Source organism: Pseudorca crassidens, chromosome 2 (assembly GCF_039906515.1).
Source record: "Pseudorca crassidens isolate mPseCra1 chromosome 2, mPseCra1.hap1, whole genome shotgun sequence".
Classification (NCBI taxonomy): domain Eukaryota; kingdom Metazoa; phylum Chordata; class Mammalia; order Artiodactyla; family Delphinidae; genus Pseudorca; species Pseudorca crassidens.
In genome coordinates, this window is record NC_090297.1 from 18,626,673 (window position 1) to 18,640,298 (window position 13,626).

At 56.6% G+C, this 13,626-nt stretch overlaps 1 protein-coding gene across 2 annotated transcripts in view; it reads right to left on the reverse strand.

Moving 5' to 3' along the window:
• The window catches only part of MYOM3 (myomesin 3), a 47,414-nt gene that overhangs the window by 26,449 nt on the left and 7,339 nt on the right, over window positions 1-13,626 (reverse strand). For both annotated transcript variants that reach the window (XM_067724115.1, XM_067724125.1), the window contains 10 exons: window positions 12,424-12,519; window positions 10,710-10,798; window positions 9,026-9,070; window positions 8,404-8,544; window positions 6,808-6,969; window positions 6,041-6,182; window positions 4,868-5,067; window positions 4,139-4,192; window positions 3,626-3,753; window positions 685-868 (listed from right to left, as the gene is read on the reverse strand). In XM_067724115.1, coding sequence (XP_067580216.1) covers window positions 685-868; window positions 3,626-3,753; window positions 4,139-4,192; window positions 4,868-5,067; window positions 6,041-6,182; window positions 6,808-6,969; window positions 8,404-8,544; window positions 9,026-9,070; window positions 10,710-10,798; window positions 12,424-12,519 — 1,241 coding nt within the window. The remainder of the gene's footprint in view (window positions 1-684; window positions 869-3,625; window positions 3,754-4,138; window positions 4,193-4,867; window positions 5,068-6,040; window positions 6,183-6,807; window positions 6,970-8,403; window positions 8,545-9,025; window positions 9,071-10,709; window positions 10,799-12,423; window positions 12,520-13,626) is intronic.

Below are 13,626 nucleotides of genomic sequence, written 5' to 3' on the forward strand. Positions count from 1 at the left end.
GCTGGTTCCTTAAAGGACTAGCTGGTGATGGCAGGGAACCTTCTGATCTTATCAGAATCCAGAGGCCTGAGAGGAGAGAGGGAACCCCGGGAAGTCAGGACCAGGATGGAGCTGCCGCTGGGAGACTCGGGAAGGAGCCACAGGTGGGGGCGATAACCAGGCCTTCAGAACAACGTGTTTGGCTGGTGAGGACGCCAAGGTTCGCAGCTCAGAAATGACCTGCCCAGGCCCACGCTGTGCTGCAGATGAGAGGGGTCCCACCTGGTGAGGCGGATTGGGGTGGGACCAGGGAGAGGGCCGGAGGCCTGCCCAGGGGCTCACTCCTGGCTGCACAAGGTGGGGTCAGGCCCTGGTTGGAGACGTTTAGAACTGAGGGACCACTTGGTCACACTCAGATCCTGTGCTGGACCTGGCTGGATTCTGCAACCTGTGAATTGTTGATCTAGAAAAAAATGTCTATACTTTCAAGAGCCTCTTGCCCAGAGAAATGTATCAATAATTCTTGATGGTATAAAGTTTTACAGGCCTGTGATCATGTTGCTTTTCAGCTTCGAGATAGGTAGAAGTGGTCAAGGACAGAGAAACGGGCACGGCTGTGTCCCTGCAGCCATGGGGTCCCGAGCCCCGGATGCTGACAGCCTGGTCTGGCCTGGCCTGGCCCCACCTCCTGCATCACACAGGTACCTGGCTTCCCCCTCAAGGCGATGGGCTCGCTGGGCTCCGAGGGATCGCTCATGCCGTACTGGTTTATCGCTCGCACTCTGAAGACGTACGACTTCCCTTTCTCCAGATCCAAAAGGGCGAATCTCGGGGATTTCACAGGCGTTTCTGAGTTGATGGCCTCCCAGGTGCCGCTACCTATGACCGACTGTGACAAGGGAGAGAAACTAGCCTTTGGTTAAGTGGTTGCCTTCCCACATGTGCTCTCACTAACTTCTATCCTTGGCCCAGGCTGCCCCTCAACACCTGAACTCTGGATCCACCTGCCTCCGTGACGTCTCTACCTGGATGCCCATCGAGCATCTCACATTCAACAGAACTGACCCTGGAACTTGTCCCCCTGCCAATGCAGTCCACATCGAGTTAGTGGCACCCGTCCTTTCAGCTGCTCAGGCCAGAACCCTGGGAGCCATCCTGGACTCTTTCTCTCATTTCTCATCCCCCGAAGATGCTCTGTCAACAAACCCAGTTGGCTCGAAATTTATCCAGAGTCCAACCATGGCTTTTCACCCTCATGCTCCCCTCCACAACCTTGATCCAAGCCACCATCGTCTCTCACCTGAGTTACCTCAATAGCCTCCTAACTGGTCTGCCTGTTTCTACCTTTAACTCCCTTCAGTCTTTTCTCCAAATGACAGGCAGAGGCATCCTTTTACAACACAAGTCAGATCACATCCGTGTCTGCCCAGAACCCTCCCAAGCCCCGCATCTCCCTCAGAGTGAAATTCTACATGGCTTGACTCCTGCCACCTGTCTGGCCACATTCCATGCCCCCCTTTGCCCACTCACCAGGCTCTGTGTCCCCCTGCTGTTCCTTGATGGTGCCAGGCCCAATCCCTGCCTCTGGGCCTTTGCACTTGCTGGTCCCTTTTCTTGGAATGTTCTTCCCCCAGAAATCTCTGGTTTGCCCCTCACTTCCTTTGGGTCTTTACTCAAAACTCACCTTCTCAGGGTGGCCTCCCCAGCACCGCCCCCCATATGAAAGGTCAGCAGCCCCTCCCTCAACACTTCAAATCCCCTCCATGCTGTCTGTCTTTCTCCTAAGCTCCTACCATTAGCAAACGTGTCAAATACTTTTCGGATTCATCTTCTTTGTCATCCATCCCCCACCCCTACTCCAGTCTCAGCTCTGGAGGCAGGAGTTTGTCTGTTTATCCACCACTGAGAACAGTACTGACGCATGAGAGGTGCTCAGTCTATGTTTGTGGGATGAATACATGAGTAAATGGATGAATTCTCACAATAACTCTGCAAAGTAAGGGTTAATTTCCCCACCAATGAGGAAATTCAGGTTCAGGAAGTTTTGGTAACTTGGCCAAAAGTCACGCATCTAATAGCTGGCACATTTGGTATTTAAGCTCAGGTGTGGGTACCCCCAAACCTGCTCATTCTACACAGCAGCAAGGGCCCCAAAGGCAGCCATAAATCCTGTGTCTCTGGGTAGATAGAGGGTGAAGAGCCGAGGGTGATGCAGGTTAAAAGGCACCCAGAGGCCACTTCGGCCGAGTCTGGGTGTGAGAGTTAAAACCTAGAAGCCCTGGGGGGACCCACTGGCCCTGCCCTCTCTGTGCTTTTCCCTCCCAAGGCCCACCTGGCTGTCAGTAGCCTAGAACCCAGGTAGGCTAAGAAATCGCTACAAAAACCAAGGAACACGGCTGAGCACCCACTGCGTGCCAAGTTCTGTTCTAAGTCTTGACGTGCTTTAGTTAATTTGATTCTCACATCAACCCTATAAGATGTACAATTATTATGTCTATTTCATGGAAGAAGAAACGGAGGCACAGAGAGGTTAAATTTCTTGCCCAAGGTCACACAGCTAGTAAGTAGCAGAGACAAGATTAGAGCCCAGGCAGTCTGACTCCAAGGTCTTAACCATTATACGCTATAGCCTCACAAAACAAATCCTCCATTATCCATAGCTTTCCCATGTCAGAGAAATAGGATCACCTGTGAATGTGCAGAGAGGCCCATCTGGACGACGAGAGCCACAGACTCTTCCCTGGAACCTTTTTATTCCTTGATTCACTAAACCTGTACCGTCCACCTGCCATGTGCCAGGCACCGTGCTGGACCCGGCGAGTAATGAGAAGGTAAACCTGGTGTCTTCCTTTAGGGGGATCAGAGGCAAGAGCATCTCCTTGGGAAGGGTTTACAGTCCCAGGGCTGCGGGCCCTGGCTATGTGCTGCTTTGACTTCACCCTCACAGGGTAGGGTGTCCATTCTATGCTGGAGGGAACTGAGGCTCAGAGAACTTAGCAGAGGAGCTCACACAGCAGGTCAGGAATGAAATGGATCTTCACACCATGCTGTCTTTTACTCTGCCACAATGCCTCCCCTCCACTGTGAAATCCATTTCACATGAGCTGCCCCCCTCCCCAGTCTCCTGCCCCTACTCTGCCCCCAGGGAGAACCGCCTCCTGGTGCTACCCACCTCCACCCCCCATGCCCTGTATGTGCTGTCTGCCAGTGACCCTGGCAGGTGGGCACCATCCTGGCTTCCCTCCCACCCTGGCCCTGGCCGAGGTTGGGTGTTCGACCCGATGTGTGACCAGGTGCCAGACAGACTTGGGGTGCGGGTGTACGCAGGACATGGCGGATCTACTGTTGCCATTGTCTGTGTCTCTTGATTTTGTGTATTTCCGTGAACAGCTTCCGGAACTGCCATCAGTAACTGACCTCTCAGGGCTGGAGGTAACCTCGAAAGGTCATTTAATCCACCCGCCTGCCTCTGTGAAGGGCTCTGCTCAAGCCTTCCAGGCAGGAAATTCTCTTCTCTTCAGGCCTCCCAGGGGACACTGTCGGGGTCTCCCAGCGCCTCCCTGAACACCCCCCCGCCACGTCCTGGTAACACAGCGTGTCTGTTTCTCAGGCCGGCCTGGGGCTGGGGCCCTTGGGGTCTCCGTACCTTCTCCAGGAAGTACGTCAGTGGGGCTTTGCCCCGGGGTCTTGGCTTCTCCCAGCCCAGAACCACATAGGCCTCGTGGATCTCGCTGGCGTGGACATTGGTCGGGGGCGAGGGGATGGTCACGAAGTCTGGAATCAGAGCCATCGGGGGGGGGGGATGTGTGGGCTGTCGGAGACCCCAGATCTCAGCCCCTCACTTCATTGAGGAGGGAACTGGGGCCCAGAGAGGGGCAGGAACTTGCTCCAGTCACCCAGCAAGGCCGGGCAGAGCCAGGGCCAGAACCCAGGTCTCCCCACGTCCTGCCGAGACTTTCCCCGACGTCTACTTCCTCCGCGAGGGGCGCAGTCGCCCACCAGAGAGCCTGGCCCCTCAGCCTGGATCCTGCCCGTGCTCGCCTCCCCGCACCCTGCACACGACAGCTTCTGCCTCTGGGTTCAGTTTGTGGCCCAGAGTTTCCAGAACTGCAAAGGGGGCTGGAGTCTTGAGACAAAGTGTCAGGAGGTTCACACGTACCTTCAGAATCATCTGTGCTGACCGTGATCGTTTTTCCTGTATCAAAGGGGATCTCTAGTGGGGAGAAGGGAACATGTTAGGGGAGAGCTAAGGGGTGCAGGGTGTGTGTGGTGGGCGGGCTCAGCAGGCCACAGGGAAGGGCCTGCCCCACTCTGGGTGCTGATTCCTCCCCCACTTCTGGTCCTGGCCTTCCGGCCCCTCACTGTGTGTCCTCAAGCAGGGCCATCTGGGCCCCAGCGATCTCAGGGGTCCAAAGTGCAGCACTGCTGCTCTTGGACCCCAAAGATGCTCTGTCCTCTCGGGACAGAGAGAAGTGATGGGCTCAGATCCCTAGGGCACGGCAAACCCAAATCAGGCTGACTCCTCAGAGCTGAGAGGGCTGTGTTCCCCCCACCGTGCAGGCTGGGGGCTTCTGAGGCGGGACGGTTTTCCTCCTTCAGATTAAGGGCATCCGAGGAGGGTGCTGTGGTTTTACCCCAGATTAGCATCTTGTGTGGACAGGTTTGTGTTTCTTCCATCAGACGCGCTGTACCTTCCCCCTCCAGCTAGGGGTTGCTAAGGACAGCACTGTCTCCTCCATCAGATTAGGGGTTCCTGAGGGCTGGGCTGTGTCTCCCCTCCTGGATCAGGGCTTGGCATGGGGGCTGTGCACCTGTCTCCTGCGTGAGGCAGTCCTGAGCATGCCCTGACTGATGCTCTGGAATGTCCCTGCAGGGCCTCTGTGCCCACCTGTCTTCTTCCGGGCTTCCTCAGGGTCGCCCATGGCAACCGGTTCTGAAGCCTTGGAGGGGATGCTGCTGCCCGCTCTGCTGATGGCTCTCACCCGGAACCGATAGCTCTGGCCTTCGACGAGGCCTTGGATTGGGCACCGACAGGTCCCGCCGGGGGCCTGGTGGCAGGGCACCCATTGTTCGGACTCGCCCTGGCACCTGTGGGAGAGAGGCCTCGACTGCAGCCCCTGCCCGTGACTCACATCTTCCCAGGGTGAGCCTCTTCCAGGGCCCTTCCCCCGCCCTGGGCTGCCGGCCCAGCTCATCTCTCTCCATTTAGAAGCCCGGCTCCAATCTCGGGCCCCAGGAGGCCTTCTCACCATCCTCCACCAAGCGCGATGCTAATCAAAATAGCTAGTGCCTCCCATGAGCTTTCCTGCGTGTCTGGAGCCATCTGTGTCCCTCCGCACCTGCTATCGCGTTTAATCCTGACGGTCCTCACGGTTAGGTGTGATTACCTTCACTCTACCAACGGGATCCGCGTTTAGAGAGTGAGACGACTTGCCCAAGGTCACATGGCTTGTGAGTGGGCGAGTTAGCCTTTCCCCAGAGGGCTGTCCACTCCCTGTCGGAGTGCCTTCCAGAGTGACCCTCGGAGTCTGGGCTCTCTGTGCCCCCCTGGGTGCCACTGTCCTCAGTACTGGCTGGATGGGGCCATGTACCTCAGTTTCCTCATCTGTAGAATGGGGCACTAGAGAGTCCCCCTGCCCCCTTAGATAGGGATTGTTGGAAGGATTCGAGTGGCTGGTTTAGCTTACCTCCAGCTAGGGCCCCGGAGCCGGCGGCAGGTGAGGGAGGGGGGGTGTTCTAGGCCTCCCCTTTCCTGGTGTGCCCCCTCCCTCCCGCGTCAGTGCTACTCTGTCTCCGGCACTCAGGGAGGACAGCATCCACACTTGCTCAGGTTTCAAGCACTGATGTTTGCCCCTCCCAGTGGCAGCTCCTGCTGTAAAGGGTCTAGAGGGCAGCGGCTGACTCCAGGGGCGGACACCCTTCTATTGCCCCTAAATAACACATTTACCTCCTGCCCTATTCCAAGGACAGGCATGGGGGTCCCTCTTTCCCGTGGCCCCCACGTTTATCCTCACAGAGCCATCTACCCCCATGGGCTCTGCCACTGAAGAGACCGACTCACAGCTCAATGGAGTAGCTGGTGATGGGGTTGCCACGTGTGTCGCTGGGCGGGGTCCACGTCAGAATGAGGCAGTCCCTGTTCACGTTCAGGCATCGAACATTCAGGGGGGATCCTGGAGCCCCGGGCTTCTCGGCTGCAGCATCTGAAGCCCGGGGTGGGCGGGGGTGGGAAGAGAGTGGGGGGAGGCTCTTCCCATCAATGTCCACTTGGCGACAGACCCCCTCCCATTCTCACCCCTCATCCTCTTCTCATTCACCACCCCCCAGGGGCTCAGTTGGATCTCGAGGAGAACGACCTGAATAACAGCCTCTTCCTTTCAAACAACAGCATCTGGGGGTAGGGGTAGGAGTACCGTTTATTAGGGGCCCATTCTACGCCACACACCTGCACAATTGGCATAATTAATCTCTGAGTCCCGGCGCAACCCCCCATCTTGCAGGTGGGAAAACTGAGTGTCATAGAGGAGAAGTGAATTTCCCCAAATCACCCAGCTAGTGAAGTGGCAAAGCCAGGAGACAGAAATCAACCTGGACTAGAATGGTCCCAGCCCACGATCAGCCCTCCCTCTCCAGCTGGCTCCGCGTCTCAGACTCTCAGGCTGTGTCCCTTTGGAGGGTCATGGGATGCACAGGGATTCTTAGAGAGACTCTACCCCAGCACCCCCAATATATAGCATGGAAACCGAGGCCTCAAGGAGCAGGAATTCGCCCAAATGTCCCACAGCAAATCAGTCAAGGCAGAGCCGCGGTCCCCCACCGCCCCCTCACCTCTCACAAACACATAGGCGCTCTGCTCCCGGAGCCCAAAGGGCGAGGGCACCTGGACCGTGTAGAGACCCTCGTCCTCCTTGTAGGCGCAGGACACCTTCAGGGACGCCTGGCGGTCTATGTAGAGGATCTGCCGGCGGCTGGAGGACTTCAGCAGCCTCCCTGCAGAGGGAGGGGTCCAGGGTGAGCCCGTGGGGGATCTGGGCCTCACCTGGGAACCCACAGATGCTCTGGGGGTCTAGGCAGAGGGGAGTTTGGCCTGGCTAGAGCCTGAGGCTCTGCTGGGCAGTTGGGGAGGGGGTGGTGACCTCCAGGACTCTGCCAACGTGGTCTCTGAACTCTCCTCTGCAGAAGGCTTGAGGCGGGCAGGGGGTGGCAGGGCCGGGCCCAGGGAAGGGGCTGGGGCTTCAGTGAGGTAATGAGGGTTCAGGGAAGTGGTCAGCGGCTGGGTGAGCGGCTCGGTAAGGAGTCGGAGGTCCTGTGAAGAAGTGGGACCAAGAGAGATGGGGCCTGTGTGAGGGTCAGGGGCTCATTGGGACGCTGGGGGCTGGAGAAAGGAGGCGGGGCTCGGTGGGCAGGGGGTGTGAGCTTAATGGAGGGAGGGGTGCCAGTGAGGCGGGTGGGGACTGGGCAGGCGGGACCTTAGTGAGGGGAGGGGGAAGGGGCTCTGGGGCTCTAGGCCTCGCCCTGCGGTCCTGCTGTTGCACCACCCTGCTCTTTGTGCCACGCGAAGGCCCCTCCCTCCTGCCAGCGCCTCTGTTCCGGAAGACCTGCAGGTTTGGGAAAGCTCTTTGCCTGTTGTCGCAGCTGTTTCTCAGGGCTCGCGGCTTTCCCTCCACTCCTCCACTCCAGCCCCCAGCAGGGGCAGCTTCCCCAGGCTCAAGCTCTGGGGTGTCAGGGGGCTGTGCTCCTGGCCCTTTGGCTGCAGGTCTGGTCACGAATGGGGCAGGAAGCCCAGCGGTTCCTCTCCTCCCTGGCTGACCGGCCTTCCCCAGCCCTGGCCCATGACCCCCCGTGAACCTTCCAGCTCACGAGTAGCAGTTATGTACCTGCACCTACAACCCTGACTCTGAAAAGCCCGAGGCAATTGTCACAACCTGCCCTGACCCTCCTCAGGCTGACCTGCTCCTGGCCTTAGCCTCTGTTCTTGTTGCTTCAAATGTCATCACCTACCCCTAGGGTGCTGATGTCGAGTCCATAGATGTAAAGGGCTGGGCTGGTGCCTGGCCAACCACAGGCTCTCAATGGGCAGTGTGCAATTGTGTTCTGGCTTCCTGCTTCCTCCCGGATGGACAGCCCCTTGAGCTTACGCATGTCTGTTCCTAACCCTGCCCCGGCACCCAGCACAGGGCCTGGCACCACAGGTGCTCGGTGACACTTTGCAGGGTGACTTGATCTGAACCCACCTGGCTGTGCTCTGCTTCCCTCTACCTCATCAGCACCCATCGCCCAGCTTGTACCAGTTAGGGGGCGGGTATAGCTGAGTTCCTCTCTCCACCGGGGGTCCCAGGGGTGGGAATGGAGCCAGGGCTCTAGTCCCTCTCTGGCTTCCACCTCTGCCTCTGCAGGTAAGGGGCCAGGACTAGGGGTCCTCACCATCCCGGAACCACTTGATGTTCTGCTCGGCGTCTAATACATCTTCAGAAAATAGGCAGGACAGGGAGAAGGGTTCCTTCTCACGGGCGAAGACTGGTTTCAGCACCGATGTGAATTCCACGTTGGAGCCAAACATCAGTCCTGGGTGGGAACAGAAATTTAGGGCAGAAGTCTTCTAAGGCTGCCAGCTCAGCCTGGGGCTTAGATGCGAGTGAGGACCCTTCTGGGGTGTCCCCGCTCCTCTGGGTCAGGATTCACAGTTTTGCAGGTGGTGTTAACAAAGAGAAGAGGGGGCCTGATCCTGGGGGCCGGGGGTGGGGGAGAGATTTCTCTGGGTGGGACCAGATGAGCTGAAACGGCAAATACTGGTTTGTCTTTTTGGATTTGCCTTTTTCTCATTCAGTTTTGGCCACTGAGAGTGCAGCAGCTGGAGGCAGCTCTGGGGTGCCTAGGGACCCCAGAAACCAGTCTACAGGTATGAACAGTTTATAGGCAAACCACACGTGGACATCCCTTTGTGGGCAGTGGATGGCGATATTCTAAAGGGGACTGTTGGGGGCCCTGACGAGGAGCCCCAGACACCCTCCTCCCTGAGGGCCCATCCCTCCCCAAGCCTCCTTACTTTTAAAGATCTCCGAATCGAAGCCAGCATCCTTCCCCAGGTAAGCTGAAAACCCAGAGCAAATGGAGTTGGAGAAGGCTCAGAGCCCACGTTCCTACTGGATTTTGGAGGCATGGCCTTTGGTCATGGGTTTGAATCCTGATCTGGCAGTGGCTCCCCCTTCAGCTTGGGGAAAGTTCCCTAGCCTTTCTGTGCCTCAGTTCCTTATTGACTCCTCCCTGATGGTGGTGGCGGGGGGGTTCTGAATACATGAGTTCACATGAACAAAGCCCTCAGCAGGAACCTGGCATACAGTCAGTGCTCAATAAATGGTGGTTTCCTTCCTTTACCCAAATCCACCGCCAGAATCACAGTCCTACAGGTGGAGCCTGGTCAGACTGGGATTTCTGGTGGGTCCAGGGCAGCGCTAAGAGAGCCTCCTGGAGGCTTCAGGGTGAAGTCCAAGGTGGTGTGGACACGGACCACCAGGGGATAGTGAGAACATTTTTATTCACATAGCGGGTACCACGTGCCGCTTATTAACTCGTTTAATCCACAGCAGCCTTGTCTGTTGTTGTCATTATTATCCTCTCATACAAATGAGGAAACTGAGGCATAATCACCTAGCGAGCACCCCAGCAGCCTGAAGCCAGGACATGACACTGGTCCCTGGGATGGCCTTGATGGAGGAGGGATGGGGATATGTGGATGAAATGATGGGAAGGACGGGTGGACAGAGGAAGGCAGGGCCCAAGGGCCCGATGCCTGACCTTGCAATCGACTCTGGGCACTGCCTATAGGGACGGCTCAGATTCCACCCAGAGAGCCTGGCCTGGCAGCGGGGACAGCTGCCTACCAAGAGCGATTTGGGGAACAAGGCAGAGGGGTGGAGAGGCTGTGAAGGACAGTTTAAGAAGGTCCGATGAGAGGCTGGGGACTGTCTGCTGCTCAGTGTGTGTGTGTGTGTGTGTGTGTGTGTGTGTGTGTGTGTGTGTGCAGCTTCTCTCAGGGCCCTGAGGGCAAAGCCTTGGGCTCAAAGGTGTGGCCTTCTGGGCTGGGCTCGGCCCTGATCCAGCCAAGTTTTACCTAAACCATCTCATTTAATCCACAGGAGTATCTGAGGGAGGCGGTAGGATGCCCCCTTTGCAGGTGGGGAGGTCAGGTAAGTGAGACAGCACCCAGGCTCACACGGCCGGTCAGCGCCAGAGGCAGCAGGTGGACGGGGGCCTGAAGGAGTCCTGAGTTGTCTCCTCTGCCTCCTGCTGTGATTAACCTCCAGGAGGGACCTGAGCCCACTGGGGAATATGCACCAGAAGCCAAAAGGGGCAGTGGGGGTCAGGAGGGGACTTGGTAGGCATCGACCTTTGCCCCTGAGGACCGCTGGTAGCCAGGCCGCCCTCCCAGAGGCCCTGAGCTGGATCTGGACCCAAGCCCAGCTCGATGGGATGAGCATGCTCTTTGGGGACAGGCAGGTGGGGTCCCCTTGAACAGGGATATAGGTTGTACAGTCTGAGGGCGGAGGATCTCACTTGCTCTGAAGGCCCTGGGGAGCGGGAATCCCGGTGGCTGCCCTGGTCACCTGATCCCAGACCAAATACCCCTGGGCTGAGGGTCCCTCCCCGAGTCTGGCGCAGACTCATGTCCTCATCTGCTCATCTGGGGTTTGCTGTGGGCTTTCTGGCCTGTTGGTGATGGCAGGACTCACTGCGGACAAGGACTTTGGCGAAGGAGGAGGCCTGGCCGTAGGCGTTCTTGACCATCACTGTGTAGGTGCCTGCGTCCTCAATGGTGCATCTGAAAAGCAGGGAGGGAGATGTTCCCCCTGAGACGGCTGGGCTCCACGGGAAACTCAAGTCCCGTGCAGGTGGGGTGTGGGGGGAAGGGGGGGGTTAACAGGAAGGCCTGGGGGAGGACTTCAGGCTCTAGGTCAGGGCCTGCCTCTGAGAAGCTGGGGGCCTTTGGGCTGCCACTGTCCCTCTCCAGGCCTCCAGGTCCTCCTTTGAAAATCTCGGGATGTAACAGCAGCCTAAACCACCTCAGGTGAAAATACTTTGAAAATATGATTGTTATCAGAACACTTAAGCTAAGTGACTTGTCCAGAGTCCCAGAGCAACTGGAATTCAACCGAGCTTCGAGGGGACGAGCCCTCCCCCAGGCACGGCCTCTGGCCCTATCAACACCTCCAGAGCAGAACCCTGGAGCTGGAGCTGCCCCAGGTACACTGCCAGTCTGTGCCAGAACCGGGCCGGATGCCCAGGGGTTCTCAACCGCAGGCCTGGTTTTCACCACCAGCCAGGCCAGCCTTGTCTTGTTCCCAGTGGAGGCTTGGGCCAGCTCCACCCCAGGGCACCACGGTGGCAAAGAGGGTAGATGGTAGGACACAAGTCACACATCCAACCCCATCAGCAAGCAGAGAGGCCCCTCGGTGCCCCCTCCCCTCCCCTGGCTGCTCGGGGCAGGAATCCCTCTCGTTTCAAGGGCCGGTTCCATGTGTCCCTCCAGGCTGCCCAGCCCTGCATGCTCTCCCCGACTGTGCAGCCCACGGGGCGCCTCCCTTTGTAGCCTTGGATGGTCAGGTATTTATGTCCATGTAGCCTCACTTTGCTTTTCGAGGGTCCTGTTCATATTTGTGTCTCTGAAGCCCGAGTTGCTTGAGGTGGAGGGTTTGGTGTATTGGAAAGAACCCAGATGGAGAGAACTGACTCAAACCCAGGCCCTGCCCTGTACAGGCTGCGCAAGACACTTAATCTTTCAGAGCCTCCGTTTTCTCACCTGTAACACGGACAGAACAATGCTTCCCTGCATTGTGCAGAATGGTGGTGGGCATTATGTGTAAAGCAGCGAGCGCAGGGCTGAGCACCCGGAGGAATTCAACCCCTGGCAGCTCGTACGCATAACGCAGACTTCGGGGCAGACTGCGCTCAAATGCTCCCTCCATACATCCTGCCTCTTCTTTTAAAACCATGCTTAAGACTCACCACCTCCTAAAAGGCCTGCCTAACTCTCTCCTTCCAGCTGCTCCCCCTTGCACGTGTGTGTGTGTGTGTGTGTGTGTGTATACGTGTGTTTTCTCTCCTCCAGCAAGGAGCTCTCCCTGCATGCCTAGCTCAGCATTCATTCAGTCCTTGCTGCTAGCCTCTGAGTCCAAATTTTTCACCGTGTATCCCAAGGCTTTAGAATCACATGGGGGTGTTTTTTTAATACAAATGCCTGGGCCGCACTTCAGAACTATTTAATCTGACTCTCTGAGGGCAAAAGGAGGGTACATCCCAGAAATCAGTATTTTAACAAGCACCCCAGGTACTTCTGAAGATGAGGCTGACTTGGTTCATAGCTCCGAGGAAGGGTTTGGATTCATTGCTCTGGCTGTGGTAGTGCTAGGACTGGGGGCCGTGCATCTCTAGGGCTCATGGTCCTACCTCCTAATCTCCAGTGTCAGCAGTCCATAGTTATTGGTGATTCGGTACTTTCCGGCAGGGAAGAGGCGGAGATCAATTCGCATGTCATTTTTGTACCTGTAGAGACACAGTGGTGTGTGGAAGGCAGTGTGATTCTGTGTGGGAAGGATCCCGAGCCTCTCAGACCTGGATTCCAACCTCGGCTTTGTGCTGCTTACCTGTGTGACCCAGGGCAGCACTTTCACTGCTCTGAACCTCAGTTTTCCTCATCTGTGAAATGGGAATAATAATTGCACTGACTTTGTAGGGTTGTTGTGATGATTAAATGGGATAAGATATGTAAAGCTTGAAGACTGTACATATCACTGGTCCCCAACCTTTTTGGCACCAGGGACCGGTTTCGTGGAAGACAATTTTTCCACAGACCGGGAGGGGTGGGGAGGGGGATGGTTCAGGGGTTGGGAATCCCTGCTGTAGATGCTCAAGGGTTCATTCTCTTCTGGAGGGCGAGAAGAGGGAGCTGTCATTAGGGGTATCTACCCCTCCCCTTACCAGTGGTATCCCCCAAAGACCAGGCCCCAGCTTTTCCTTCCTCTCTGAAGGGGGTACCAAGGAAAGTTCCCCATCCCTACCTTCTTGTCAACCCCAAGGACAGCAGTTCTTGATCTCAGTTCTTGTTAAAATCACTAGAGGAAGCTTTAACAATCTCCATGCTCAGAGTCTGAACATAAGCCTTTGAGAATTTGCACCAGAAACTGCTCATTGGTCTCCAGTAGCCATTCTCCCTCTTATTCTAAAGTAAATATGACATGTTTCTTAGCCTCTCTTTCTGCTAGGTGTGGCCATGTGACTAAACTAAGTCTTGTCAGCAGAAAGTAAGTACAAGCTTCTGATGACATCCTTTGCCCCTTTTCCCATCATCTTTCCCTCCATTCTGCGGCAAGAATATGGCCATGAGGGCTGCATCTCAAACCAGGAAGGCCTGTGCCCTGAAGCAGTGTGAGGGAACAGGCCTGCGGCCCGGAGGAATCTGTGGTGGAGTTGCCACAGCAGCCCTGCCCTGTCTACATCAGACATTTACATGAAAGAAAAAAAAGATCTATCTTATTTAAGCCTTAAAAAAATCTCCATGCCCAGTCTCAAGCCCAGATCAATGAAATCAGAGCTTCTGGGCATGGGAACTAGGTATCAGTAATTTTTAAAATTTCTCAGGTGATTCCCGAG